Source organism: Neofelis nebulosa, chromosome 11 (genome assembly GCF_028018385.1).
Source record: "Neofelis nebulosa isolate mNeoNeb1 chromosome 11, mNeoNeb1.pri, whole genome shotgun sequence".
Classification (NCBI taxonomy): domain Eukaryota; kingdom Metazoa; phylum Chordata; class Mammalia; order Carnivora; family Felidae; genus Neofelis; species Neofelis nebulosa.
This window is the reverse complement of record NC_080792.1, coordinates 3,002,844-3,029,950: the sequence shown is the minus strand read 5'-3', so window position 1 is coordinate 3,029,950 and position 27,107 is coordinate 3,002,844. Positions and strand designations below refer to the sequence as shown.

The window sequence follows — 27,107 nt, the reverse complement described above, 5'->3', positions numbered from 1 at the left end:
TGTGAACTCACGTGGCCGTGTCATCTGGAAGGAATCCCCCATGGGGGGGGGGGGGGTGTGATAGAGCCCAGGGCGGGGGATATCTGTTTTGTCACAGCACAGTGCTATCAGTTTTCGGTTAAGTGTCAGCTGCCTTCTAAAGACCCTTCTCATAAAAGCAGCCCCCCAGGAGGACAGCGGTTCTCGGGAGCTTGAGCTGCAACGCCCCGACGACGAGGGCTGGCTGTGCGGTCTACAGAATGTAAAGGCCTTTCGGGGAACCCCTCAACCGGGTGCTCCCACCCCAGGGCACGGCGGGCCAGGCACGGAGCGCGCCATCAGCCACCCCACCCGACAGACGCAGGTGCAGGCCTGGGGCTCGCGCACCGTCCGGCTCTCCATCTTCCCACCACGTACCTTCCCTTTTCCGCGAGTTGATACACAGCTATACCTTCTACATTTAAAGCAAACATTTTATCTTTTTAAAGTTGTTAGTGCCTCTGAAGCCCCAAGTTCTGGATACAACGATCTCATCAGACTCAGGGGTTCCTTATGTGTCCATCCTGGACGTCCTGCCCTGCGCGGCTCTAAGAGTAGGCGTGGTGAGTGTATTTGGTGCGGGAAAGAAGAGGTGAGCCAGGGGAGAAAGGAGAAATGCATCGTCTCCTTCAAAAACAAACAAGCAGTGTGTATGTCCTACAGCCTACAAAAGATTAAAAAAAAAAATACTCTGGCCGCCTTGACACATTTTTAGATGAATTATCTTATGAATCGTGCTAAAACTCCCCTGCTTATAGAAATAAAGAGCACTAACGCTTTGGTGTGTGTTCTTCCAAAAAAATAGAAAACCACAGATCAAGACAGTCAAAGGATTTAAGCCACCTCCTGAAATATGGGAAAAAGGTCTTACAAATCTCTCAAGAACTCCAAGATCTTTTTATTGATTTCAAATTCCAATAGAATGAATATGTTTTATCTAAATAGTTTTATCACATAACTGAAACATTGAATTATTTTTTTCAGAAATAGAGTTAAATACATCAATCTAGTTACAAATTCTAATATAAAGAGTACAAAATATAATGTTATAAATTGTATTTAAAAAAAGAAATACAAATTCTATGGTCTTTTGCATTTTACTGCCTCAAAGCATAATTAGCAAAGTTGATGAAGAATGAACAGCCTCCCTCAGTCCCGTCACGCAGGCCCACGGGGGGCTCTGGAGGGCACTTAAACCACCTCTCCACGTCCTGGCCTGTGATTTTTTTTTTTCTCAGTGAACAGAACGTTCCGCAATGAGAACTCACCAAAGTGAAAAGCAATAAAACAGCACACGCTCCTTCGTCTGGAAAGTGGGAAGGAAAAGTTAGGCAGATACAGTCCCTCCTTTCTGTACATTACGGAAGCCTCTCAGGGCTTGGCGGGTGATGGCTTGTTTTGCGTTGAAGCAGGAGTACTGGTGAGGAGAACTTGGCCATGAGAATCCAGGGGGTGTAGTATCCTCGGGCACAGATGGACAAGCGCTGTCACTTTCCACAGAAAGTGCAATATTTACCCTGTGAGCTACTCCCTCTTTCTCTCTCTCTTTCTCTCTCTCTCTCTCTCTCTCTGTGGGAAGAACAAACAGTTCCCTGAGCCAGCTCCCTGGGAAACACCAGAGAGACACCTGTTACTTCCGCATTCCACACTACAGCCATCCTAACGGAGTGCTAAGTCACTATATCTGTGTGTGTGTGTGTGTGTGTGTGTGTGCCCCTTTACATAGATGTTTCTAGAACGTTACATAACCCGTGACAGAGTGGCCAACTCTGAAGATGGCTCTTGACACACTGGTCAAAACTGACATCGCTTTACCTGACCCAGCGGCCACGTTTAATCATCAGCCAGAGTGACTTCCTAGAGTACCTTCTTTGCAGGAAACCAGTGTCTTTCTTGGTTTAAAAACTAAATGAGTCAATATCAGAGGGACCTCTCAAAGCACTTAATACTTTTCAAAACTGAAAAGGCAAAACCCACTTGCCTTGAACATTTGCACTGTGTTTAGACCAAGGTGCAACGTATCCGTCTGAGATGCCAAGAGACCTTCGGAAACCGGGCAGGGAAATGGCACAAGAGGGGACCGTCTTCCAGAGAAGAGGCTTGCCCGCCGACTTTTCAGAGAATTTACATGTTCGTTCTTCAAATTAAGGAATATGAGTGAATAATCTGAAAGATTCCTATAAGCTCATTATTATTTGTGTGTTATTTGAGTTCAACAACGGGTAAGAGACGTGAGCGGGGAGCAGGAGAGGGCGAGGAGGAGAGCCAGACGGACAGAGCCGCACCGGGAGCAGCAAGAGCGCAGGCGGGGGCGGGGAGATACACCGAGAAGCTGCAGTGTAGACAACCAAACCCTTTATTGTCTAAGTTACATTAGACGCCAACACTGTGAAAATCCTGTTGAGAAACAAGGAAACAGCAGATCGGCAGAGGTAGTAGAAGTCTGTAACAGTCAGAAGGTGACCTACAGGAGAGATCATGCGGAAATTATCATTCGAAAAACAGCGAATCAAAACATATTGGCTAAATAAATAAGAAAACACAAATCATATTAAATACTATGGCCACACTGACATAAACGCATTAACAAACCAACACAACACTGATGACCAGTGGAAGAAAGAAACCACAGTCAGGCCCGAGAACGGTGCGCCTGCCTGGGAGGGCGGCTTCCTCGGAGGGTCCTAGACGTCCGTGTAGTCACGTGAAACCTATGTCTGCACTCTACGCAGCGCACAGTTCCGTCAGCTGACTTGGCTGCACGCTCTTCAACGGGGCCCCAGGCACGCGCCCCTCTCTCCACCGGGCGCCCCTGGGAAGCCGGCTCCCGGGAGGGTCCCTCCAGCTCCGAATGCCAGCTGGGCCCCGGCATGCCGCTTCTGGGACAGTAAGAACGGACACGACACTTCCTTCCGTGTCACTTTGGGAACAGAGCTGCTTTTAATAACTAGGACACAGAGAGACAGACAGGACTGAGTCACTAGCCCCTGTGCATTCCTGAACCGTCACTGCTCACGTTCAGCCAAGAAAACGAAATGCAGAATTGATCGCTTTGGGGACCCAGGCTATCAAAGTGATCAAACGTAAGTCAACAAAAAGGCATTTTGCCTTCTAAGGTGAACAGAGGAATGTGTCGCTGCAACTTTGCTCAAAACGACTTTACGGAACGGTCTATTCCAGCTGCGTAACGGTATCTGCATGGACATTCCCAATTACACCAACACAACAGATCATTCTGGTGCAAGAATCATCGGGAACAAATAAGTAAGAAAGTTACATACACACACACAGACACACACACACACACACACACACGTGCACCTGTATACACATACACGTGTATACACGCGTGCGTGTGCACACACGTGTGTATGTGAGCTAGCCAGTTACGTTCCATGATCTGCAAGTGTCACAAAGTAACCTGAACCGTCAAGTAATTTAAACTCAGTAACAAGTAGAATCCAGAACCAAACATTAACTAATAACAACATCAACAATAATAATAATATAATAATAATTCAACAAATCATCAGAACAGGAAAACCACACGTCAGGGTTTGTGTATGTGCGCGCGCGCGCGTTTCAACAAATCTTTGTATCAGAAGCCCGTTTCCTACAAAAAACTGCACGAATCCATTACTGTATTAAGTAAACTGTCGCTCTCACCGGTATTAAAGGTTAGGATAATTTCTGTACATGTAAAATTATTGCTTTTTTGAAAAATATATTTAGCATGCTTGTTTTTAATCCATTTCCTGCCTTTACAAAATTTCACAATTAAAAAAAACCTAGTAAAGCTTTTGCAAAAAATTTCACAGAACATTTTCATTCAAGGCAGCAGTAACTTTTGATAATGCATAAAATCATATGTGCAAAAATCTGAAACTCTCAGAAATATTACCATCACACACAGTGTCACGGTAACAGGAAAAGAAAATATTTATATCTGTGGAATACAATTTTAACTGCATACACTGCACGGTTTAAGATCCTTTGTTACGGGCCTTAACCCCCACCACAAAAACTTGCATTTGCGGGACTGAGGAAGAGGTATATAAAGCCGCCCCCACCCACGGGCCTGGGGACCTCCACGTTCTGGGAATGAAGGAACTCATCCTGAGGAGGGCCCCGGGCCCAAGAAGAAAAGACACCGACTTGCTGGGCTGGTGTAGGGACAGATGGGAAGGGGAGGGAGGGGGAAAAGAAGGTTCCAGAGCACCAGGGCCCCCAAAGCTGCTCAGGGATTCTCCTGCCATCACTAAAACGGGTGTAGACCAGGGGGAGGGGGGGTTCAGTGGCTGGAGAATTCGTGAAGACAGGCAGTTCCTTCGTGAGCAGTTTACAGAGTGTAGCCCTGTTACAAAAAGGTCCTGAGAATAAACAAAGAAGCCTGCTTTTCTTAGTGTTTAACTAGCTCTTTGCCGAAGCAGAACGTACGTCCTCCCACAGATGTGTTTCCTCCGCGGGCTGACCGAGCACAGGGGATGGGAGGGACGCAAAGAGCCAAGGGGGTAACGCGCACGGGCCCCCCAAGGCCACCGGACAGTCAGGCCCTCGTCACGGCCCCGCCTCCTTCCTGTCCTCCGCAGACTACTTGAAACACCCGCCGCGACAAGGCCGGGCCGCGGCGCCACCGCTCCGCCAGCCTCCGCTCGGCCACCGCGCGTCCGCGCGTCCGCGCGTCCCCCGCCAGCCCCCCGCCGAGCGCCGGACGCCTCGATGCGGCGCTCAGCCTCTTCGGTCTCTGCCACGCGCACACGAGTCCCCCTCCAGTGTCTCCGACGCGGACGCCCGTGCCCCAGCGTGCCCACCGCCACCACCGTCTGGTCTAGGAAAATACGGGCCTGGGGCGGACAGCACTCGTGTGTGCGCAGGGAGCAGGCACGCGTCCCTGCGGGGAGGCCCATCCTCGTTTATCCTTCAAGGTCGCTCAAGGACAGGCGCCTCCCGTCAGCCTCCAGGGCCGCGCGGCCGCTGCGGGCTGTGCGGCGTCGGGTCGGGAGTCCTGTGGCTGTCCTCCGCGGGGCGGTCGGGGTCACTGTCGGTCATCCACCAGGGGACTGCTCACGGCGGTCACGGGGCACCGGGGTCCACTGGAAATGCGTCCTTAGGTTCCCTTTCCGAGAGGCACTGTCTGGACGGTATCTGGGTTAGAACGGTCTCTCCCCTGGAGGAGAAAAAGCAGACAACAGAAAAGCTCATTTCTGCCTTTTGGGGTCGAAGTGCACCCTTCCTGCTAATTTTCTCACCAACACCCAAGAACGCAAACGATGACCTGCACACGGCAACCCCGTCCGGCCGCCGGAGACCCCCCCCCCCCCCCCCCCGACGTCGGCGGTAACTCACTTTACTCGAGCGGGATCTGTTTCTAACTGTGCCCTCCCACCTGACAGAGGCCGCTTTGGACCATCGTTTCCAGCGGCTCAGAGAGGATCATTAGGCTTCTCTGTTTCGCATGTAAGGAAGGCCAATAACAGCGTCTGAACCAGCTCTGAAGGAAAGGTGCAAGGTGGCCAGATGGAATTGGGCGAAGATTCCAAAAAAAGCAGAATTTCGCAGTACGGAGCGGGGGAATGACAGTTCCACAACGAGGCTGAATCGGGCCACACAAACACAAAGAGAACAGCACAGCTCTCACGTAGGTCTGTCAGAACCGAATTTCCATAAATAATTACCACGTTGGAAAAACAGAAGGGGCATTCTCAAGTCAAGTGAACTGCAGGCTAAAAATGGGAATGAATGTGAGCCCGTAGCTTTTAGAGAAGGCTCTCAAATGACACGCGAGGCGTCGCTATTTGAACAATGGCGTTTAGGATCTGAGGACAAGAACAACAGTAAGATTAATCTTACTTAACTGCATTAACCTTCAGCTAAAGTCGTGATGAAGTGAAACCTGCCGCTGGAAATTAACATGCACGCACCAACTAGAGTGAGATTCTAACCGGTTTCCAGTGACGCCTACAGGAGCCCTAGAAACAAGTTGGGGGGGAGGGGCTGGCGGACACAGCAAATTAAGTGCTTCTCTTCCACGAATATCGGCAGAAAACTCCCATTTAAAACTAGCCCTACATTTCGTGACATCTTCCAGTCGAGTCTGAAGGCCGTCAGAAAGACACGCGACGAAAACGTGGGGGTGGGCGGTTGGGGTGGGCACAGGGGTACGGACAGAAGCTGATCTGAAATGCAGGAAACCGTAACTGAACTCCCTCCAGTAGATGGTGAATTTCCTGCAGTAAACTGAGAAAGAGGTTTCCCATTTTTGCCCAGCGACATCACCCCGCAGACAGAATCATCAACAGGGTTCTTTCAGAACTGATTCTAGATACATTCAAGGAAGGAAAACGGCCTTTGGGTTTGCCCAGAGCAAAACGGGAGCGGTTGTCAGCCATTAGGGGGTTGGCCTTGGAAGTCTCTACGGAGTAACTGTATGTAGCAAACAAACTCGCTGGCGATTCCAAGCCATCTGGACCTTGTACACACAACAGAGGCCACACCCCCGAGGGGCCACCTGGACTTCTCCTTGGGGCCAGAAAACACACACTTGCCCTGGGCAGATACAAAACACCACTAGAGAGTTAGCAGGAAGATGGGCCTCCCTACATCAAGGGCTGAAGGTTTAAATTCCAGAGCTCAGAAAGTTTTAAAAATGTGTATTTTAAAAAGACTGCAAAATCTGGATAACCCTAATAACTGGGTTGTGAAATTTAGTCCATAAATCTAGACACACAGATGCCTATTTTTGCTTTGTAAGTGAAGGGATATGTTCCAATAGCATCTCATTTTTTTAGGGAGTCATTTTTACTTGTTGATTCTTTGAAACTAACATTTTACTATGTCATACAGCTGTCCTTCAGGCTTTTTAGGAAATGAATGAAATTCATCCGAGAAATCAGGCTAAGGGGAAACGTAGCTACAGAAGCAAGGAGTCCCAGAAACACTTAAATTCAGCGCACACACAGTATTTTTCGAGCACACACAGGTTGCTTTCTCCCTCCTACAAGACAGAGTACTCAGAAAAGGAGAAGCAGGTTTATAGAAAATTTGGCGGTTTTTTTTTTTGGCCACCGTGTAAATTGTGGGCTTTTCAGTAACGCTGAAGTATCCTTCTTTAGGGCATTTTGATGTTCTAGGGGTGGATACTGACTTCTGGAACTTGATAAGCCATACGGTTTTCCCTTTTGTCTTTATAAGCTAAGGGAACGCAGCACATGCCCTCGTGTGTGGGGGTTAATGGCATAAACACAAAAAAAGCTTGTCCCCAACCCCCCCCACACACATGAATCTCTCACCTTCAGACAGATGGGGACAAGACTTGCATCAGACACGCGGTATAGCGCCCAATGCATGACAACATCACACACAGCACCTCACTGACCAGGACCTCCACCCAATAAACCCCCGCAGGCAGGAGCTCACGCTACGGTGCGTAATTTTAGACAAATCACTCACTATAGTCACAACTTTTCACAGTAGGCTCCACTTACAGAAAAATGGGTAACGGGTTTTAAGATGTCTGCTTGGGTGTTGTGAATAACAAAATCACTTAGACAGATGCGCTGAATTCTGAAATTCGATCCGTGGTGCTGAGAACCTCGAAGTCGGACGACAAGAGATTCTACACGGACTCAAACACGCCCGCGACGTGATTTCTCCATCGTCTGCGTCGTAACATCCGTGGCCAAAAATGAGATAAATTAGGTTGCCATTTATTTTCTCATTTCCTGGTATTTTGATTAATGGAATTATTTCTCCAGCTTAACTATTTTAAAATAACATTTAGAATAATAAGAAATAAACTATTAATCATAGTCTTTAAACTCTGGCAAGAAACCTAAACAAACTGAAACACCAGATTTCGTATTTCAGCAAAAGTCAGTCTGGTCCTTTAAATCCAAAAGCCAGGTGAGTGCAGGGAGAGAGGGTTAATTTTTCTTGGTTCTAAATATTATTTTAATTTCTGATGTTTAACAACATAATGGAAAAAAAAATTTCTTCCCAACACACACAAAAAGCCTCCTAGGTTCTTTTTTTTTTTTTGTCCCCCTACCATCCATCCATGGGACAACGATACCCATATTTCAGCCTATTATTTCAAAGCATGCTCTTCCTACTGACGAATATCGGTGATTACTAGAAATTAAACATTTACTGAGTCATGGAAAGCTCTGACAAAGCATCCTGAAGGTGACAGTAGGCATGCAGCTCTCCTCTTGTGTACAATTCTGCTTGGAATACTAGCTCCCTGATGCCTGCAGTTTAAATCACATGACAACCAGAAGGGACACGGGGGCCTTTATTCCTGAGGGAGGGGGAGAACTACCCCACCGCCACGGCCATGTTCCGGTCATGAAGATCCCTGCACCTCCAGAACCCAGGCTCCTGCTACAGCAGATGCCAAAGGAAGATCCTGCAGAACAGATCCCATGACCACGAGCTTCCTCCTGGAAACTCTTCCGTTTAATCCACATCTTTAGCCTCTAAGGATCCGGGAATCCTTGCCACGTGGCCTACGGGAGCAATGAAGGCCCGTTAACCAGCGTGCGTGCGGGAAACAGACTGCTGTCAAACACACAGCAAAAGAAAACGATTTCCCTTCTCCCCAGAGTCTCTGTTCACTCTGACCTAACTGCACCAGACCCATTTTGGCATATGGACCTCTTGCTTGTTAAGCGGTTCACTCGGATGCACGGTACGTTAGGACTTGTCACAATCTTCTAACACAGAAAACCCAGACGTTAACAGGCAAAGCAAGGGCGGCCAGCGTATGGTGGCAGATGTAAAACGAGGTCCTCCCAGCCCAGAGCCGCAAACCAGACCCCTACGTCTGCGTGGCAAGGCTTTTCTCAAACGACACATCCTCCGTCTAAGGAACGACCAGTCTGCGAAACAAAACAAGACGGAACAAGAGCCCTTCCAAGGTTCCGACAGAGCTGGGAGACACCAAGGGAAGAAAACGGCCATCGAGGTCGGTTCCCTCGCACGTCTGCGAGCAGGCTCATCGGCGACGGGCGTGAATGCGCGCATCCCCCAGGTCCGTGTGCGTGAGCAGCACGCCCACCCGTCCCCGAGGCTCCTCCGGTCACCTGGGACGGGGTCGTTTCTGGAGTAACGGACAGTAACAAGTGACTCTCTACCCCGGCGTGGTCACTCCCACCGAAGCACGGTACGTGCTGCTGTCCTGACCTTACCGGGACCTGCGTGGAGTCAGGCGGAGAGACCCGCTCTCCGTAACCCGGTATCTCCACCGTCTACAGCGTCTAGTTCCCCAAAAGTGAGTTGGCTGATCTGCGCCGAACGTCCATGCTGGAAGCTATTAAAGACACATCTCCTCCTCCCCGGTCAGACCCACATACTCGGCTCTCCTGCTGGACATCCCTGGCGGGAGCCCCAGGAGGCACCCCAACCTTGGCTCAGACGTGACCTGGAACCAGGTGCGTCGGGCTTCTCGCTGCCAAGCTGCGGGCTCGGGCAGGCCTGCTCCTGAGAGCCGGTGGCTGCGGCCAAAACCAGGGTCGCCTGGGTCCCTTCCCTTTGCGCACGTCCCACCGTGGTGCCCGAGAACACCCTTCTGCTCTCTCCCAGCCGCACCCGACCTCAGGGCCCCGTGTCTCTCACCGATCAGCCCCTGCACCCCCACCGCGGTGCTCAGCCGCCTGTCCAGACCGTCGCAACACGAGACACAGCACCGACAATGCCATCTTTGCTCGGGGCTCCCCAGGGCCCAGAGGACGCCCTCCGTCCTCCAGTCCTGCTGGACTTCCCAGGCCCCTCTCAAGGAACATGCTCCTCACCCTCCGGGGGCTCCTGCGGGCAGGCAGCCCCTGCCCCTGCACGGCCTTCCAGATGCCCCAGTCTGGGTTCCAGCACCCCCACCAACTGGCCCCCTTGCCTTGCTTTCTTGTCTAGACCACCACCTGCACCTTAAAAAACAGAGGAGCACCTTGTCTGCCCAGTATTCGCGTCGTCTCTGTGTCACAGAGCCTGGCACGTGGTAGGTGCTCAGGAAACACGGTCAACCAAGAGGAAATGGTTATTTGAAAACAGAACTTGCATCCATGATGAGCATCTATAAAAGTCCGTTAACTGTGTCACATCATAGAACTCCTGCAGGAACACAAGACAGTGCAGGCTTTAAAAAAACAAACAAAAACAAAACCCAAATCCACAGTTTCTGAAGTGTCCAGCAGAAGAACGGGACTTACATATCAGTTCACGTTAGCAAAGCACGCCCAACGTGAAAAAGAACACGACTGGTTAAGCTGAAGGACTCCCATTCCAGACAGCCTCAGGACCTGTAGCATACCCTAAATCTAGCACAGCAATTGTGATTTTTTTTTTTTTAAAGTACGGAAGCTACAGGATAAGAAAAATACGAAGGCTTAAACCTCTGGGACCGACGTAGTTTTCAACTATCTTGGCAGACACATCTCCTTGGGAATTCTTAAATTCCAAAGTCTGCTAAGGAAGTAGAATTTCCTTAGAGAACCAGAACATTCAGGATTAGTCAACAAAAGCTCCTTTAAATCTAACAGAGGACAAAACCGACGAGCAGGGGCCATGACCGCAAACTAGCTGCCACAGTGGGAGAGGCAGATCGCTCTGGCGTCAGCGTCACCGGCCTGGGCGAGCGCCGTCCCCAGGCTGGAGGGAAGGACGGCTGATCCACCGAGGGCCTTGCTCAGGTCCTAAGACCACAGCCCTGCACCTCCGTGGACCCGAAGTCAACAGGTCGGTTGGTAATAAGTGTAAAACAGCAGAACCTGAGTTTACAGGGACAAAGAAACAACAGAAATAAATCTTTTCTCGCTCACAATCAAGGATGAGGAAGGAACAATTGCTAGGAGTTCTCAGCGCAACTCCAAGTGGCACAGAAGTAACTTCAAGTACAGTCTTAGGGATTTGCTTTGTTGATCTATTTCTCCCCGTGACAGAAGCATTTTTAAGAGGCCTGAGTAGAATCAACACGCAGCAAACAAACTCAGGTGTATTCATTCCTGAAGAATCTCGCTGAGTTATTCATACACCTGCCTGGCGCTTCCCACCCCTTGCCAGACACTCTCGTCAAAAAGCCGCGTCTTCGGGGGCGCCTGGGTGGCGCAGTCGGTTAAGCGTCCGACTTCAGCCAGGTCACGATCTCGCGGTCCGTGAGTTCGAGCCCCGCGTCGGGCTCTGTGCTGACAGCTCGGAGCCTGGAGCCTGTTTCCGATTCTGTGTCTCCCTCTCTCTCTGCCCCTCCCCCGTTCATGCTCTGTCTCTCTCTGTCCCAAAAAATAAAAAAATTTAAAAAAAAAAAAAAAAAAAAGCCGCGTCTTCGGTAGATTTAACGGGTCACCTACGTGCACAGGAACACTTTGGACTGACTCCAGGTGCAATCTCGATATGTAATTCTCCACTGATGGTGCGACTTTGTTGTTATTCGTCCCACAAACACATCGCGGTGGCTCTTGTCACAAGGGGGTTTATTTGTTAAAAAGGAGAGTGCTACCTAATTCGGGCTGAGGTCACATGCGTACGGACACCTTTTAATTCCGGATTCAGAGAGATGTTACCTAGTTCATAAACTGTCAGAGCACCATAAGTTCCGTACATGCTAGAACTGTAGGTTTTATCGAGACAGAAATCACTTACTAAAAACCTGTAACACGTGACAAGGCATTTTGTCAAAGACATCAAGAAAAGGCTCTGAGCAACAGCTAGGAATTCTCAAATTGCCAGAAAACACACAAACAAACCCCTGAATAGGTAGCATCCATTCTAAGGTCAGCTCCGTCCTTATAGCAGCGACCCTGTAAAGCTGTTCCATTGCTAACCTTCCCCTCCAGAGAAACCGACCAGAAAGGCTCTTGAGATGCCCTTGGCACCTCAGTCCCCGTCACCGATCTCAACAGCCATACGTCCCGCAGACGGGACAGGACCCACGAGCTTGATCCGCCCCCGACAGGGTGTGGACGCTTGCTCTGGTCACAAAGCATCCACGGGGAGGGTGTGAGGACATGGGACCTTCTAGGACAGCCCGTGGTGTCTCCCAGCAGAGCACCGCTCACGGGCGATCCGAAGGAGCACCGCCTCAGGGAGAGGACGCAGCTGAGGAGCACCACCCCCAGCAGAGCACCGCTCACGGGCGATCCGAAGGAGCACCGCCTCAGGGAGAGGACGCGGCCGAGGAGCACCACCCCCAGCAGAGCACTGCTCACGGAGGATCTGAAGGAGCACCGCCTCAGGAAGAGGACGCGGCCGAGGAGCACGACCCCCAGCAGAGCACTGCTCACGGGCGATCCGAAGGAGCACCGCCTCAGGGAGAGGACGCAGCTGAGGAGCACCACCCCCAGCAGAGCACCGCTCACGGGCGATCCGAAGGAGCACCGCCTCAGGGAGAGGACGCGGCCGAGGAGCACCACCCCCAGCAGAGCACTGCTCACGGAGGATCCGAAGGAGCACCGCCTCAGGGAGAGGACGCGGCCGAGGAGCACGACCCCCAGCAGAGCACCGCTCACGGGCGATCCGAAGGAGCACCGCCTCAGGGAGAGGACGCAGCTGAGGAGCACGACCCCCAGCAGAGCACTGCTCACGGAGGATCCGAAGGAGCACCGCCTCAGGGAGAGGACGTGGCCAAGGAGCACGACCCCCAGCAGAGCACCGCTCACAGGCGATCCGAAGGAGCACCACCTCAGGGAGAGGACACGGCCGAGGAGCACCACCCCCAGCAGAGCACCGCTCACGGACGATCCGAAGGAGCACCGCCTCAGGGAGAGGACGCGGCCGAGGAGCACCACCCCCAGCAGAGCACTGCTCACGGAGGATCCGAAGGAGCACCGCCTCAGGGAGAGGACGCGGCCGAGGAGCACGACCCCCAGCAGAGCACCGCTCACGGGCGATCCGAAGGAGCACCGCCTCAGGGAGAGGACGCAGCTGAGGAGCACGACCCCCAGCAGAGCACTGCTCACGGAGGATCCGAAGGAGCACCGCCTCAGGGAGAGGACGTGGCCAAGGAGCACGACCCCCAGCAGAGCACCGCTCACAGGCGATCCGAAGGAGCACCACCTCAGGGAGAGGACGCGGCCGAGGAGCACCACCCCCAGCAGAGCACTGCTCACGGACGATCCGAAGGAGCACCGCCTCACGGAGAGGACGCAGCGGAGGAGCACCACCCCCAGCAGAGCACTGCTCACGGAGGATCCGAAGGAGCACCGCCTCAGGGAGAGGACGCGGCCAAGGAGCACGACCCCCAGCAGAGCACCGCTCACGGGCGATCCGAAGGAGCACCACCTCAGGGAGAGGACGCGGCCGAGGAGCACCACCCCCAGCAGAGCACCGCTCATGGAGAGTGTAAAACTACTGCTGTGGAAAAAGGACAGGGCAAAAGGTGTCCCCCAACAAACTTATGCAAAAACATCTGGGGAGAAACGTCTGTGTTTCTCGTGTGCCCAGTCGCCACCTGTCTCCCCCAGTTACCTCACCCCCAACAAGACCAAGAGGAGCCATGGACCTGCTGTGTCCACATGATTCACGGCCACGACGACCGTCGGCGTCTGTCAATCGCCCACAGACTGTCCTGGAAGGGCTGTGCTCTGAAGCAAAGCAACGCAACGTTATTTACACTGGACGTAAGAAAGCGCCGGATGCCCTGGCGAGGAGCACCCAGCACGCCTCTTCCCAGCACCACAGTGAAACCCGACATCCGGTTAATCGGAAGACCTACTTGTTTGGGGGCGTCTGCGGAGGGGGCGTGGGCTTCAGCACTTCGGGGGCCGTTAGGCGCAAACACTGCTGTGGGACAAGGGACAAGGGGGCGTTTGCGCAGGTGTGTGCCCACTTCTTCGTGACGCCGCGTTCAACGAGGCCGTTATGATAAAGTGCTTTCACACGAGAGACACGAGCGCCTCGCCTGTGGCCGGAAAACACCAATTTTCCTTCAACACTCACTCGAAGAGACCGGGCTAGTGCTGCCGGGGCCGCTGCCCTCTGCGATCCCGACCTCGCTGGCGAAGGAAGCCACCACTGCCAGGACTAATTCCCAGGGTCTGTGCAAACGGACCCTCCCCCGCATCACTCACCATTTGGCCTCTGTCACTCGGCATCACAATGGCTCGCGCATGCGTCCTTCACACTTCTGATAAAGACCCCACCCCCCCCTTGTGCCAGGCGGTGTCCCCACACACTGCTCCGGGCACACGCGGTCTCAGGCGAGCTGGGGACACACGGTCCCAGGGCCGCACACCGCTGACCGGGGAAGGGGCCCTGGGTCCCCACCGCGGCAGCCGGTCAGCACCAGGGAGGACAAACTCCCAGCCGTGTGGCACGCTGACAGGGGCACCGTGACATTGCGTGCTGGTGGCGGCAGAATTCATTAGCATGTTTGTTTCCGAGGACCCTGCTCTCTAATGGAAACAGGACACCTACAAACAGGCTTGTCTCCAATGAGACACTCGGATGCCAAGGGGGCACCGCCCCGGGCGCCCGACGGCAGAGTCTGGCGCATGACCAATGGGACCAGGCGTCACCTCTCCCCTCTCGTGTCGGTGTCTGCGGCCACGGTCGAGGCGGCTCGGCTCCCCAGCGCCTCCCTGGGGTCCATGGGCGGCCCAGGCCCGGTGGCAGGTGGGGTACCCGTGTGGGCCCGCGTGGGGGCCCTGAGGTGACCGGGCTGCTGGAAGCGCATCCCACGCTCCGCGCACGCGAAGTCTCCCTGGCGGGCCTGCGTCCGGAGCACCCCTGGGCGGCGGTGGCCATGGGTGGTGTCGGGTGGGGCGGCGGCAGGGCAGGGGCGAGAGGAAAGCATCATTAGTCTGTCTAACGGTGTGACAGGGGGCGCCACAGGCCCGGCTGACGACCACCACCGTCCCCCAGGCTCTGCCACCAGCCGGCCACACGCGGGACCGGCAGGAAGCGAGAGTCACGGCCCCGGACACCTGCTCCCCAGCGGGGCCTCCGAGCGACCAGATGCCCTCCCGCCATCCACGGCCGCTCGGCAGCCTGGGCAGGCTGGTGGGGTTGGCGCCTCGGGGACAGGGAGGCCACAGGCCTGGCCGCCTACCCCGCTGCTCCACTGACACGGCCCACCGGCCCCTCACCTGTGCCCACACACGCCCTCCAGGGCCGAGACGGACAGGACACCTGGGAATCGCAGGACTTACGGCCCCAGCCCCACATTCCCTTCTGTGGGAAACGGGGTGCAGACGACCCTCACTTGTCTGAGCCTTTCCTGCCACGGGACGTCCCTCCGAAGAAAGGCTAAGAGCTCAAGTAGGGGAAGTGGCTCCCAAGGACCTTCTCAGGTTCTCCCCGGCTTTACCTGGTTCTCCCCGACTCTCCCCGGTTCTCTCCTACTCTCCCCGGTTCTCTCCTACTCTCCCCGGTTCTCCCCGACTCTACCTGGTTCTCCCCTATTCTCCCTGACTCTCCCCTACTCTCCCCGGTTCTCCCTTATTCTCCCCTGTTCTCCCCTACTCTCCTCGGTTCTTCCCAACTCTCCCCGGTTCTCTCCGACTCTCCCCAACTCTCCCCAGTTCTCCCCTACTCTCCCCGGTTCTCCCCTACTCTCCCCCGTTCTCCCCGGTTCTCCCCTACTCTCCCCCGTTCTCCCCGGTTCTCCCCTACTCTCCCCCGTTCTCCCCGGTTCTCCCCTACTCTCCCCGGTTCTCCCTGACTCTCCCCAGTTCTCCCCAACTCTACCTGGTTCTCCCCTATTCTCCCTGACTCTCCCCTACTCTCCCCGGTTCTCCCTTACTCTCCCCTGTTCTCCCCTACTCTCCTCGGTTCTTCCCAACTCTCCCCGGTTCTCCCCTACTCTCCCCAGTTCTCCCCTACTCTCCCCGGTTCTCCCCGACTCTCCCCGGTTCTCCCCTACTCTCCCCCGTTCTCCCCGGTTCTCCCTGATTCTCCCCTACTCTCCCCGGTTCTCCCTGACTCTCCCCTACTCTCCCCGGTTCTCCCTTACTCTCCCTGGTTCTCCCCTACTCTCCTCGGTTCTCCCCAACTCTCCCCGACTCTCCCTGGTTCTCCCCTACTCTCCCCCATTGTCCCCGACTCTCCCCTACTCTCCCTGGTTCTCCCCTACTCTCCCCAGTTCTCCCCAACTCTCCCCGGTTCTCCCTGACTCTCCCCTACTCTCCCCGGTTCTCCCCTACTCTCCTTGGTTCTCCCTGACTCTCCCCTACTCTCCCTGGTTCTCCCCTACTCTCCCCGGTTCTCCCCGACTCTCCCCAGTTCTCCCTGACTCTCCCCTACTCTCCCCGGTTCTCCCCTACTCTCCTTGGTTCTCCCCAACTCTCCCCGGTTCTCCCCTACTCTCCCCGGTTCTCCCTGACTCTCCCCGACTCTCCCTGGTTCTCCCCTACTCTCCCCAGTTCTCCCCAACTCTCCCCTGTCCTCCCCGACTCTCCCCGGTTCTCCCCGACTCTCCCCGGTTCTCTCCTACTCTCCCCGGTTCTCCCTGACTCTCCCCAGTTCTTCCCAACTCTACCTGGTTCTCCCCTATTCTCCCTGACTCTCCCCTACTCTCCCCGGTTCTCCCTTACTCTCCCCGGTTCTCTCCTACTCTCCCCGGTTCTCCCTGACTCTCCCCAGTTCTTCCCAACTCTACCTGGTTCTCCCCTATTCTCCCTGACTCTCCCCTACTCTCCTCGGTTCTCCCCAACTCTCCCCGACTCTCCCCGGTTCTCCCCTACTCTCCCCGGTTCTCCCCGACTCTCCCCTCCTCTCCCTGGCTCTCCCCCCGGTTCTCCCTGACTCTCCTCCACTCTCCCCAGTTCTCCCCTACTCTCCTTGGTTCTCCCAAACTCTCCCCAGTTCTCCCCTACTCTCCCCCGTTCTCCCTGACTCTCCCCTACTCTCCCCGGTTCTCCCCGACTCTCCTCACCGGGCTCAACCCGGCGACAACACAGAAAACGGAAACAGCAATGAGAAAGTCCCTCCTGGAGCAGCACATGATGTCAAAGGACGCCCATGCAGCCGGGCGTTTCCGGACCTGAAGTCTGATATGCGAGCGCAAAAGCCAAGTGAAAAGGATGACAGATGGTCTCAATCAAATTAGCTGAAAGCAAACTCTCGCTGCTGCCCGAATTCAGAGTGCCTCAACAGAGAACCAGGGCACACGATCACTTCGATGCCGCGGATGACGTGCGAGGGGATGATCGTCAGAGACAGGCACGCGCTGGCAGGCACATCAAGTCACAGCTCTCACTCGGCAAGACATCAACACGGGTCTTCGAGCAATTTAAGAACTTGCCCGCAGAGTTCTCAATTCCCCACTTCCTCATTCAGGAACGTGACAATAAGATGACACATTCTGGCCCACATCCATCCCACGGTCACCAAGGAAAGAGCACTGACCGAGGTCGACAGGACGCCCCAGCCGCTGTCAACGTGGGAAGCACAGTACAGCCAGAGTGACCTCGGGTGCTGGCCGTCGCCTTACTGCCACTGTGTGTCCCCAGACGCCGTCCCTGATGGCTGTGCACGTCCCGGACCCAAGAGCAGGACAGACGCCCCACACGCGCAGTTCTGAGAACACACAGCCAGCGTGGAAGCATCCCCACCGTCGAGTTCTGCCAACGGCCAACTACACACGCTTTAGAACTGCTTTCCTCCCTCTGAGTTCAGCCCAGAAAAAACTCAACGTCTAAACCAATTCTGTCACCCACTCCTTCTCCTTCTCGACCACCCAGTCGAGCCCCGCGAGAACCTTCTCTGACAATCACTTTGGTCGTGTGGAGTCTCCCATGTGTAACGGGATGGCAAGTTCGAGGCGATTCTAACGATGCCTACACAGGATAGCGAATGATGACGATGAACACAGCACCTGTGTCTTCAAGCACTGAGTCATTACAGTACCTTTTTGTAGGTAAATCTTTTAGCTGCCCATTTTCTATCTAAAGTAGCAGGAAAAAAAAAAAAAAACCCACACAGCACTTGTGCTCAGCTGACCTCATTTCCTTGAATTAAGTACACACACGCACTCACGGACACACACACGCTGTTCTCCCGTGCGTTTGGCCGCGTCGTTTTCTTTTTACTTTTTAGGAAGAGACCCGTTCCCTTTATGGTCAATGATAATGCCCAAGCTCCTCGAAAATTCTGAGCTGATCCAAAGGTTATAAACTCCCTTGGAATTAAAGACTGCCTGGTGAGCAAAGAGCCCTGACAGTGTGACCTAGAAACTGACAGTGTGTGAGAAAGTAGACCCGAGCCAAAGGGAGAGAAGAACCTTCCGGAGGCCCGGGCAGACTCTGCCCTTCCAGAGACCCCAGCATACCCGCCCACCTGTAAGGAGGAAAGGAGACGGGAAAGACTCTAGAGACTCTACCGAGAGTCAAACACAGGAAGCACAAGACTTCTGTCACCACGTCTGCGTGTCCTTGGTGTATGTAATGGTTTTAAGCCCCAATAAGAGAGACCTGACTCAACCTCCATATTTTTCTACCTAGGATAATCTTTCTCTCGTCTTCGTGTTTTTTTCTAAAATCTGTATTATCAGATAATACAGACCGGCCACGAAGTGTGAAAACACAGGCAATTTATTATTTTATTCCTACTCCGCCATCAAAAGCACTCCTACGACATGGACAGAGGCGTCCAGCCCCCACGGCCACGCTGTGGAACGATTCCGGAACACGCAGCGTGTTTCCCACCTGAAGGGCTAGTGTGAGTCCCTCCGGGAAGTGACAGTGACCATCGTCACATGACATCCTTCCTCTCCTGGCGGGGCCTCCAGACTGTTCATTTCCACACACACACACACGCACACCATTCCGTCAAAACGCGCAGAGGGGAAAGGTCTCTGAGGATCCTCTTCCCTAACTTCCGAGAAGAGGCCTTAGGGGCAGCGTTTTGTGTGTGCACAGATCGCATGCGCTGAAAACCCGCGTCCCGCTGGCGGCCACAAACGCTGCACGCCGACACAGATGGGTCGCTCTTCCTTCGGGAGACTTGCTGCACCACCACCGCAGGTGACGCCCGGCGGTTCGTTCACCGAGGGCGCGTGTGCGGAAGGTGCGCGGCAGAGGCATCAGACCACAAAATGCCGCCCAAAACGCGCAGACAGACTCGGAGGGTAAGACAAGCCCGAGGGACCGTTCTGCACAAAGATGGATGAAAGATCCCAGCCTCGTGACGCAAAACCCGACCGGACAGCCCACGAGAGCAACGAGTGTCCAGCGACGGGTGCAGGACAGACGCCCGAAGCTTTCGTCACTGGCACCTCCGGTCACGTGTCAGGAACGTGATCTGGGGGCGCGGCGCTCCTCCCTGCGCTGCCGCCGCAGGAGCACAGCCGCCCTGACAGGAAACACCAATACTCTGTTCGCCGTCGGACCGCGCCGGGCCTGCTGATGTCCTTCCGCTGCGTCACTCCGAGAGCCATACGTGAACACTCAAGGAAGGGAAAGGAGCCAGCGAGGGCGCCGGAGGGGCCGCAAGGAAGGGATCCCGGGAAGGGCGCGGAGCAGGCCCAGAGAGGTGCGTGGAAGATTCAACGGGCCTTCGTGCGGGAGAGCTCGGGCTGGCCCTGCAGTTGTGACCGGAGCCCGAGGGGGCACCCAGCGGACAGGGCCGTGCAGGGGAGGAGCCCGGGGTGGGGGCGGGGGTCCCAGAGGGCAGGGCCTTGCAGGGGAGGAACCCGACGGGGGGGGGGGGGGGGGGGGGAGGGGTCCCAGAGGCAGGGCCTTGCAGGGGAGGAGCTGGGGTGGGGGTGAGGTCCCAGAGGGCAGGGCCTTGCAGGGGAGGAACCCGACGGCGGGGGGGGGGGGGGGGGGGGGAGGGGTCCCAGAGGCAGGGCCTTGCAGGGGAGGAGCTGGGGTGGGGGTGAGGTCCCAGAGGGCAGGGCCTTGAAGGGGAGGAGCCCGAGGGGGTGGGGGGTCCCAGAGGGCAGGGCCATGCAGGGGAGGAGCCCGACGGGGGGGGGGGGGGGGGGAGAGGAGTCCCAGAGGCAGGGCCTTGCAGGGGAGGAACCCGAGGGGGTGGGGGGTCCCAGAGGGCACGGCCATGCAGGGGAGGAGCCCAACGGGGGGGTGGGGGGGGGAGAGGAGTCCCAGAGGCAGGGCCTTGCAGGGGAGGAACCCGAGGGGGTGGGGGGTCCCAGAGGGCACGGCCATGCAGGGGAGGAGCCTGAGGGGGTGGGGGGGTCCCAGAGGCAGGGCCTTGCAGGGGAGGAGCTGGGGTGGGGGTGAGGTCCCAGAGGGCAGGGCCTTGAAGGGGAGGAGCCCGAGGGGGTGGGGGGTCCCAGAGTCCCAGAGGGCAGGGCCATGCAGGGGAGGAGCCCAACGGGGGGGGGGGGGGGGGAGAGGAGTCCCAGAGGCAGGGCCTTGCAGGGGAGGAACCCGAGGGGGTGGGGGGTCCCAGAGGGCACGGCCATGCAGGGGAGGAGCCCAACGGGGGGGTGGGGGGGGGGAGAGGAGTCCCAGAGGCAGGGCCTTGCAGGGGAGGAACCCGAGGGGGTGGGGGGTCCCAGAGGGCACGGCCATGCAGGGGAGGAGCCCAACGGGGGGGTGGGGGGGGGAGAGGAGTCCCAGAGGCAGGGCCTTGCAGGGGAGGAACCCGAGGGGGTGGGGGGTCCCAGAGGGCACGGCCATGCAGGGGAGGAGCCCGAGGGGGTGGGGGGGTCCCAGAGGCAGGGCCTTGCAGGGGAGGAGCTGGGGTGGGGGTGAGGTCCCAGAGGGCAGGGCCTTGAAGGGGAGGAGCCCGAGGGGGTGGGGGGTCCCAGAGTCCCAGAGGGCAGGGCCATGCAGGGGAGGAGCCCAACGGGGGGGGGGGGGAGAGGAGTCCCAGAGGCAGGGCCTTGCAGGGGAGGAACCCGAGGGGGTGGGGGGTCCCAGAGGGCACGGCCATGCAGGGGAGGAGCCCAACGGGGGGGTGGGGGGGGGGAGAGGAGTCCCAGAGGCAGGGCCTTGCAGGGGAGGAACCCGAGGGGGTGGGGGGTCCCAGAGGGCACGGCCATGCAGGGGAGGAGCCCGAGGGGGTGGGGGGGTCCCAGAGGCAGGGCCTTGCAGGGGAGGAGCTGGGGTGGGGGTGAGGTCCCAGAGGGCAGGGCCTTGAAGGGGAGGAGCCCGAGGGGGTGGGGGGTTCCAGAGGGCAGGGCCATGCAGGGGAGGAGCCCAACGGGGGGGGGGGGGGGAGAGGAGTCCCAGAGGCAGGGCCTTGCAGGGGAGGAACCCGAGGGGGTGGGGGGTCCCAGAGGGCACGGCCATGCAGGGGAGGAGCCCAACGGGGGGGTGGGGGGGGGAGAGGAGTCCCAGAGGCAGGGCCTTGCAGGGGAGGAACCCGAGGGGGTGGGGGGTCCCAGAGGGCACGGCCATGCAGGGGAGGAGCCCGAGGGGGTGGGGGGGTCCCAGAGGGCAGGGCCATGCAGGGGAGGACCCTGAGGGAGTGGAGGGTCCCAGAGGGCAGGGCCATGCAGGGGAGGAGCCCAAGGGGAGGTGGGGTCCCAGAGGGCAGGGCCTTGAAGGGGAGGAGCCCAAGGGGATGGGGGGTCCCAGCGGACAGGGCCATGCAGGGGAGGAGCCTGAGGGGGTGGAGGGTCCCAGAGAGCAGGGCCATGCAGGGGAGGAGCCCAAGGGGGGGGGGGGGGTCCCAGAGGGCAGGGCCTTGCAGGGAAGGAGCCCGAGGGGGTTGGGGGTCCCAGAGGGCAGGGCCATGCAGGGGAGGAGCCCGAGGGGGTGGGGGGGTCCCAGAGGGCAGGGCCATGCAGGGGAGGAGCCCGAGGGGGTGGAGAGTCCCAGAGGGCAGGGCCATGCAGGGGAGGAGCCCGAGGGGGTGGGGGGTCCCAGAGGGCAGGGCCTTGCAGGGAAGGAGCCCGAGGGGGTTGGGGGTCCCAGAGGGCAGGGCCATGCAGGGGAGGAGCCCGAGGGGGTGGGGGGTTCCCAGAGGGCAGGGCCATGCAGGGGAGGAGCCTGAGGGGGTGGAGGGTCCCAGAGGGCAGGGCCATGCAGGGGAGGAGCCCAAAGGGGGGGGGGTCCCAGAGGGCAGGGCCATGCAGGGGAGGAGCCGGGGTGGGGGCGGGGTCCCACAGGGCAGGGCCTTGCAGGGGAGGAACCCGACGGGGGGGGGGGGGGGGGGGGGGTGTCCCAGAGGACAGGGCCTTGCAGGGGAGGAGCTGGGGTGGGGGTGAGGTCCCAGAGGGCAGGGCCTTGAAGGGGAGGAGCCCAAGGGGGGGTGGGGTCCCAGAGGGCAGGGCCGTGCAGGGGAGGAGCCCAAGGGGGGGTGGGTCCTAGAGGGCAGGGCCCTGCAGGAGAGCATGGGCCCTGCCCTGGGCATCCTGTCAAAGTGTGAGGCCACCACACAGACACCAGTCAAGGGACCCAGATGAACCGATCTCAGTACTTCCCTAACCTGGGAATCCATGGTTCTAAGAATGCACTTCCTGAGGAACTACAGCTAGTTTAAAACACTCCCCTTAGGAAACCCAAATCAGGGTCAACTTAAACACCCAAAAGCTGCTGACTGACACCTGACTACGTCTCAAGGCACACACTGCCAAGAGCAAGGAATCCGGGAAGGCATGTGGTTTATGGACAACTTAGCATTTTTCGTATTTAAAAGATAAATTTTTGAGGGTACCCGGGTGGTTCAGTTGAGCATCCGACTCTTAATTTGGACTCAGGTCATGATCCTGGAATCGTGAGATCAAGCCCCACGTCAGGCTCGAGTGTGGAGCCTGCTTGGGATTCTCTCTCTCTCTCTCTCTCTCTCTCTCTCTGCCCCAAAAACCTTAAAACCATTTATTTTAAAAGTTTTAAGGGGCACCTGGGTGGCTCAGTCGGTTAAGCATCCAATTTTGGCTCAGGTCATGATCTCATGGTTCGTGGGTTCGAGCCCCGCGTCGGGCTCTGTGCTGACAGCTCAGAGCCTGGACCCTGTTTCAGATTCTGTGTTTCCCTCTTTCTCTGACCCTCCCCTGTTCATGCTTTCTCTCTCTCTGCCTCAAAAATAAATAAACGTTAAAAAGTTAAAAAATAAATAAATAAAATTAAAAAAAGAAATGGGGTTGCCACCAGGTCTGAAGGTCAACCAATACATTATTCTTCCGTTTCATAGCAAATCACCTACAATGCTGGAAAATACCGCCGAGATTGAGAAGCTCGTGTAACTGAGATCTAAAAATGTAAAAATGTGGGGCGCCTGGGTGGCTCAGTAGGTTAAGCGTCCAACTTCGGCTCAGGTCATGATCTCAAGGTTCGTGGGTTTGGGCCCCGCGTCGGGCTCTGTGCTGACAGCTCAGAGCCTGGAGCCTGCTTCGGATCCTGTGTCTCCCTCTCTCTCTGCCCCTCCCCCACTCACTGGCGCTCGCTCTCTCTCTCTCTCTCTCTCTCAAAAATAAACATTACATAAAAATTAAACGCTAAGCCACACAGTATCTGCGTTCTATTCTACCACCTGTACCAGAGGGCAAGTGCTCAGCTACGCCCTGAGCTCAGAGCACCTGTGCCTGCAGGGAGGAGAACCGTGCGCAGACACACGGTGCTCACTGGGCCCTGTAAGCACCTGGGCACGCAGTGTGTCTGTCTCAACGATCTCTGGGCACCCAGGCCGCTAGGTTCACTCTAGGAAGCTCACCAGAAGCACTGGCCCTGAGCTCGCAGAAACAGATGTCAGCCTCCACCACGGACTCCACCGGCCACATCCGTGAGCCGTGGAACACGTTGGTTTTCCTCCTGAGCCAAAGGCACGGTCCGTCATTCCCAGATGGCTCCAGGGTGCCTGCGGATCTGGACGGGCTCCCAAGTCCCAGGGAAAACCAGGAACTTGGGGAGAGACCTACATTTGCCGGCCAGGCACCCACGACCACACAGACACGTCACACAGCAGACTCGGGGGGCATCACTGTTGACCCAGCTGCCATGAAACCTGAACCACGCCCCCCCCCATAAGTGCTTCCAGCTTCTGGGATTTGAGGGGCCAGATCTAAAAGGTCTTTTCTGATGCTGGCCTACTTTAGTTACAGGTGCACGACGCACAATTCAAAGACGGGCAATGAACGGACCGACAGAGCTCCGCACGGCTCTCTGAAAGCCCGGCTACGGGTGCTTGGTAGCAAGTACTCAGATTCCCCAGTGTTAAGTGACAGCTGCCTGCAGTTCACGATCAGGAACGAGGGCATCCTACCAGTGTGTTCAGCAGTCGTTCCTGATTACCCTTACGAGGAGGTGTCGGGACCCAGACACTGGCAGGAAAGGAAGACGGCCACTGAAGGCTTGTCTCTTCTGGAATCTCGGCACAAGCCCGTCCCCCAAACGTTACACAGCACCTTCATACTCTGTAGGGCTTTGCTCACTAATGCCAGTGAACGGACACGTATTTTTTAATCACGTACAGAAATAAAACTTAAAATAGTCACACTCAGGGGCGCCTGGGTGGCTTAGTTGGTTAAACGTCGGACGTCGGCTCAGATCAAGATCTCACGGCTTGTGAGTTCGAGCCCTGCGTCGGGCTCTGTGCTGACAGCTCAGAGCCTGGAGCCTGCCTCAAATTCTGTGTCTCCCCCTCTCTGGCCCTCTCTTGCTTGTACCCTGTCTCTGTCTCTCAATAATAAGCGTTAAAAAAAAATTTTTTTTAACGAGTCACTTTAAATGAACAATCTTATCTTTTGAAAGAAAAGGCACAACGAACAGCTACTGATTTTTTGTTTCAAATGACAAAGGAAGGGGTGCCTGGCAGGCTCAGTCGGTAGAGCGTGTGACTCTTGATCTCGGGCGGGGGGCGGGGGGGGGGGGGGCGTGAGTTCAAGCCTCATGCTGGGCACAGAGCTTCCTCAAAAACTAAAACTAAAACTAAAATAAAAAGACAAAGGGCGTGAGGCGCATCAAGGCTGCCCGCCCCTGTCCAACTTCAGCATTTCCAACTTACATCACCAGGAGGGAAGCCCTGAAGGGGGAGGCAGGTAAATAATGCCCACAGCACCAGGCACGTGCACCCTAGCGGGCAGGGCTGGGGGGACGGGGGGGGGCGGGAGGGATGCACACACGTGCCCCGCCCTCTCTGTTCTGCGATCACAGCCGGGCAGGCAGCGTCCCCACCTCTTAAGGGGAGGCTCCTCCAGAGGCCGGCCCAGGACCTGGTGACAATGCTCACACGGGGGTTGGGAAGGGGCCCGCGCGTCTTACCTCTGTGCTCTAGTGCAGGGCCGTTGGCACCCCAGCTCTGGTAGAGGGAAGCAAAGTCCTTTGGAATGTACGTCTTAAAGATATTGAGGATGTCCAGGCGCTTCTCGTGGCCGTCGGACGCGGGCTCCTGCTTGCTGGTGTGCAGCGGGGGCTGGCCCGGCGAGGCCGCGGTCCCCCCGGGGCCCGCTCCACAGCTGGCCAGCGGCCGCAGCTCCTGGCCCGCCTTGGAGGGGGGCTCGCGGGGAGGTAGAGCGGGGGTCCCGTCGCCTTTCACGTGCAGCTGGCCCTGAGGCTGAGGGCCGAATTTGGCTTTCGGGGGGTCCGGGGCACTGTGCTTATTTGGGGGACCGAGGCCGGCCCCCGCGGGGGGGATGCCGCACTTGTCCCCCGGCCTGCTGCCAGTGGGGGTCTGGGCGCCTGCCCGGGCGATGACTGAGGGCGTCGGGGTGGCGCTTCGGCTGAAGCCACCGCCGCCCGCCGCGGGCCCCGGCCGGGGGCCGGCCTCCTGCCTGGGCTTGGGCAGGGGCAGCTGCGTGGGGGCGCCGTGCTGCTCAGGGCCGTGGTGGCCAGGCCTGGCCTGTCGGTGCCCTTCGGGGCCGGCCACCCAAAGCGCACAGGGGCCCCCGGAGTGGCCGTCCTTGCTCTTAGGCAGGTGAGCGGCTTTCGTGGTCACGCCCAGGGGCGAGGAACCGCCTCTGGGCCCCGGCGCCCCTCCCGGTACCTGAGTGCGCGTGAACCGAGCGATGGGCAGGGGCTGGCACTCTTTGCCCCCGAGGGCAGGCGGGGGCCCCGTGCGTCCGCTCCGGGCAAGGAAAACCAAGTTGTTCCTGATGCTCTTGTAACCGTTGGGAGGAATCCACTGGGGGGTCACGGAGCTGCAGCTGACCTTGTGCCAGATACGTTTGTGCATCCACAGGACCTCGGGGTAGTACGTCTTGTGGCTGCAGTAAGGGCACGGGTGGACGGCCAGCGCGGCCTGCAGGGAGGAGGCCAGCTCCTTACGGCCGGGGTCATCCCGGGTCGACCTGTCACTGAGGTCCAGCGGGGTCAGGTCTGCGGCCGGCCCCCTCCGTCCGCCCCCAGCATGTTCCTTAGTGTGCAAGTCAGACAGCTTGTCTTTCGGGTGGTGAGCCGGGCCCTCGGACGAGAGCTGCGGATCTCCTTCTGGAAAAGTCTGGTCCGAAAGCGAAGGGAAGTCTGCAGTGTCCCTGGGGATGGGGACCTCCCGCTTTGGGTGAAACGCTGGCATCTTTAAGTCCACAGAAAACCTCGGCTGCTCTGCTCTCTTGCAGGCATCTCTGCTCCTGTTTCCAAGTGCGGACACAGAAGCTGTGCTCCCCGCTCCGGGCTCACCGGTATGTGTCTCTGATGCCTTACTTCCAGGTGCGTGAGTCCGGTCTCCGTTGGAGAGCACAGTCGAAGCTACCTCTTCAGAAAAGCAGCAGCGGTGAGGCTTTCCCCCTGGAGGACCAAAATGTAAAACGTGAAGTTACCATCTCTCATCAGAACAGAACGAGAACACCCAGAGCAGCACGCTCAAAGGCCCTGTGGCCCTCACACACCGGGTGCACCGGTCCTCAGCAAGACTGTGTGGTTCTGGAGCCTGGCTGTGCCCCGCCCCCCACCCCCCCCCCCACAGCGCCATCAAGAGTGGACCAAATGTAAGGGCCAAAGGACAGTGTGTGGGGTGGGGTTTCTTTTTTCATCTGATTACGTGACTCAATAGACTGTAAGCAGAAATAAAGTCTAGTTAGCTGTAACTACACAGTTACTAGTTAACAGAGGACAACTAGTTATATCAAAAAGCAAGAAATAACCACTCACTAATAGCACAAGGCTTCCCATGACTGTCAAAGAACTAACTGAAGGCACGTTTAGGGATCCTGTGGGCTTAGGCAAAAAGACCCGGACAGACTGATATGCAGCTTGTGGTCAACACAGAGGCTGGGCCGGGACACTGCTCACTTTGCCCACGGGATCCCGTGGCTGCCTCAG

At 56.9% G+C, this 27,107-nt stretch overlaps 1 protein-coding gene across 7 annotated transcripts in view; it reads right to left on the bottom strand.

The window, feature by feature from the left end:
• Positions 1-896: 896 nt before the first annotated feature.
• Positions 897-27,107, bottom strand: part of ZNF516 (zinc finger protein 516) — a 130,379-nt gene continuing 104,168 nt past the window's right edge. For 5 of the 7 annotated variants that reach the window (XM_058691792.1, XM_058691793.1, XM_058691795.1 and 2 more), the window contains exons 3-5: positions 25,113-26,573; positions 13,718-13,785; positions 897-5,185 (exon numbers count right to left, since the gene is read on the bottom strand). In XM_058691792.1, coding sequence (XP_058547775.1) covers positions 5,126-5,185; positions 13,718-13,785; positions 25,113-26,573 — 1,589 coding nt within the window. In that variant the 3' untranslated portion in view covers positions 897-5,125. Of the gene's footprint in view, positions 5,186-13,717; positions 13,786-14,625; positions 14,731-25,112; positions 26,574-27,107 lie in introns of all 7 variants that reach the window. The other 2 variants (XM_058691797.1, XM_058691796.1) reach the window with 2 other exon arrangements.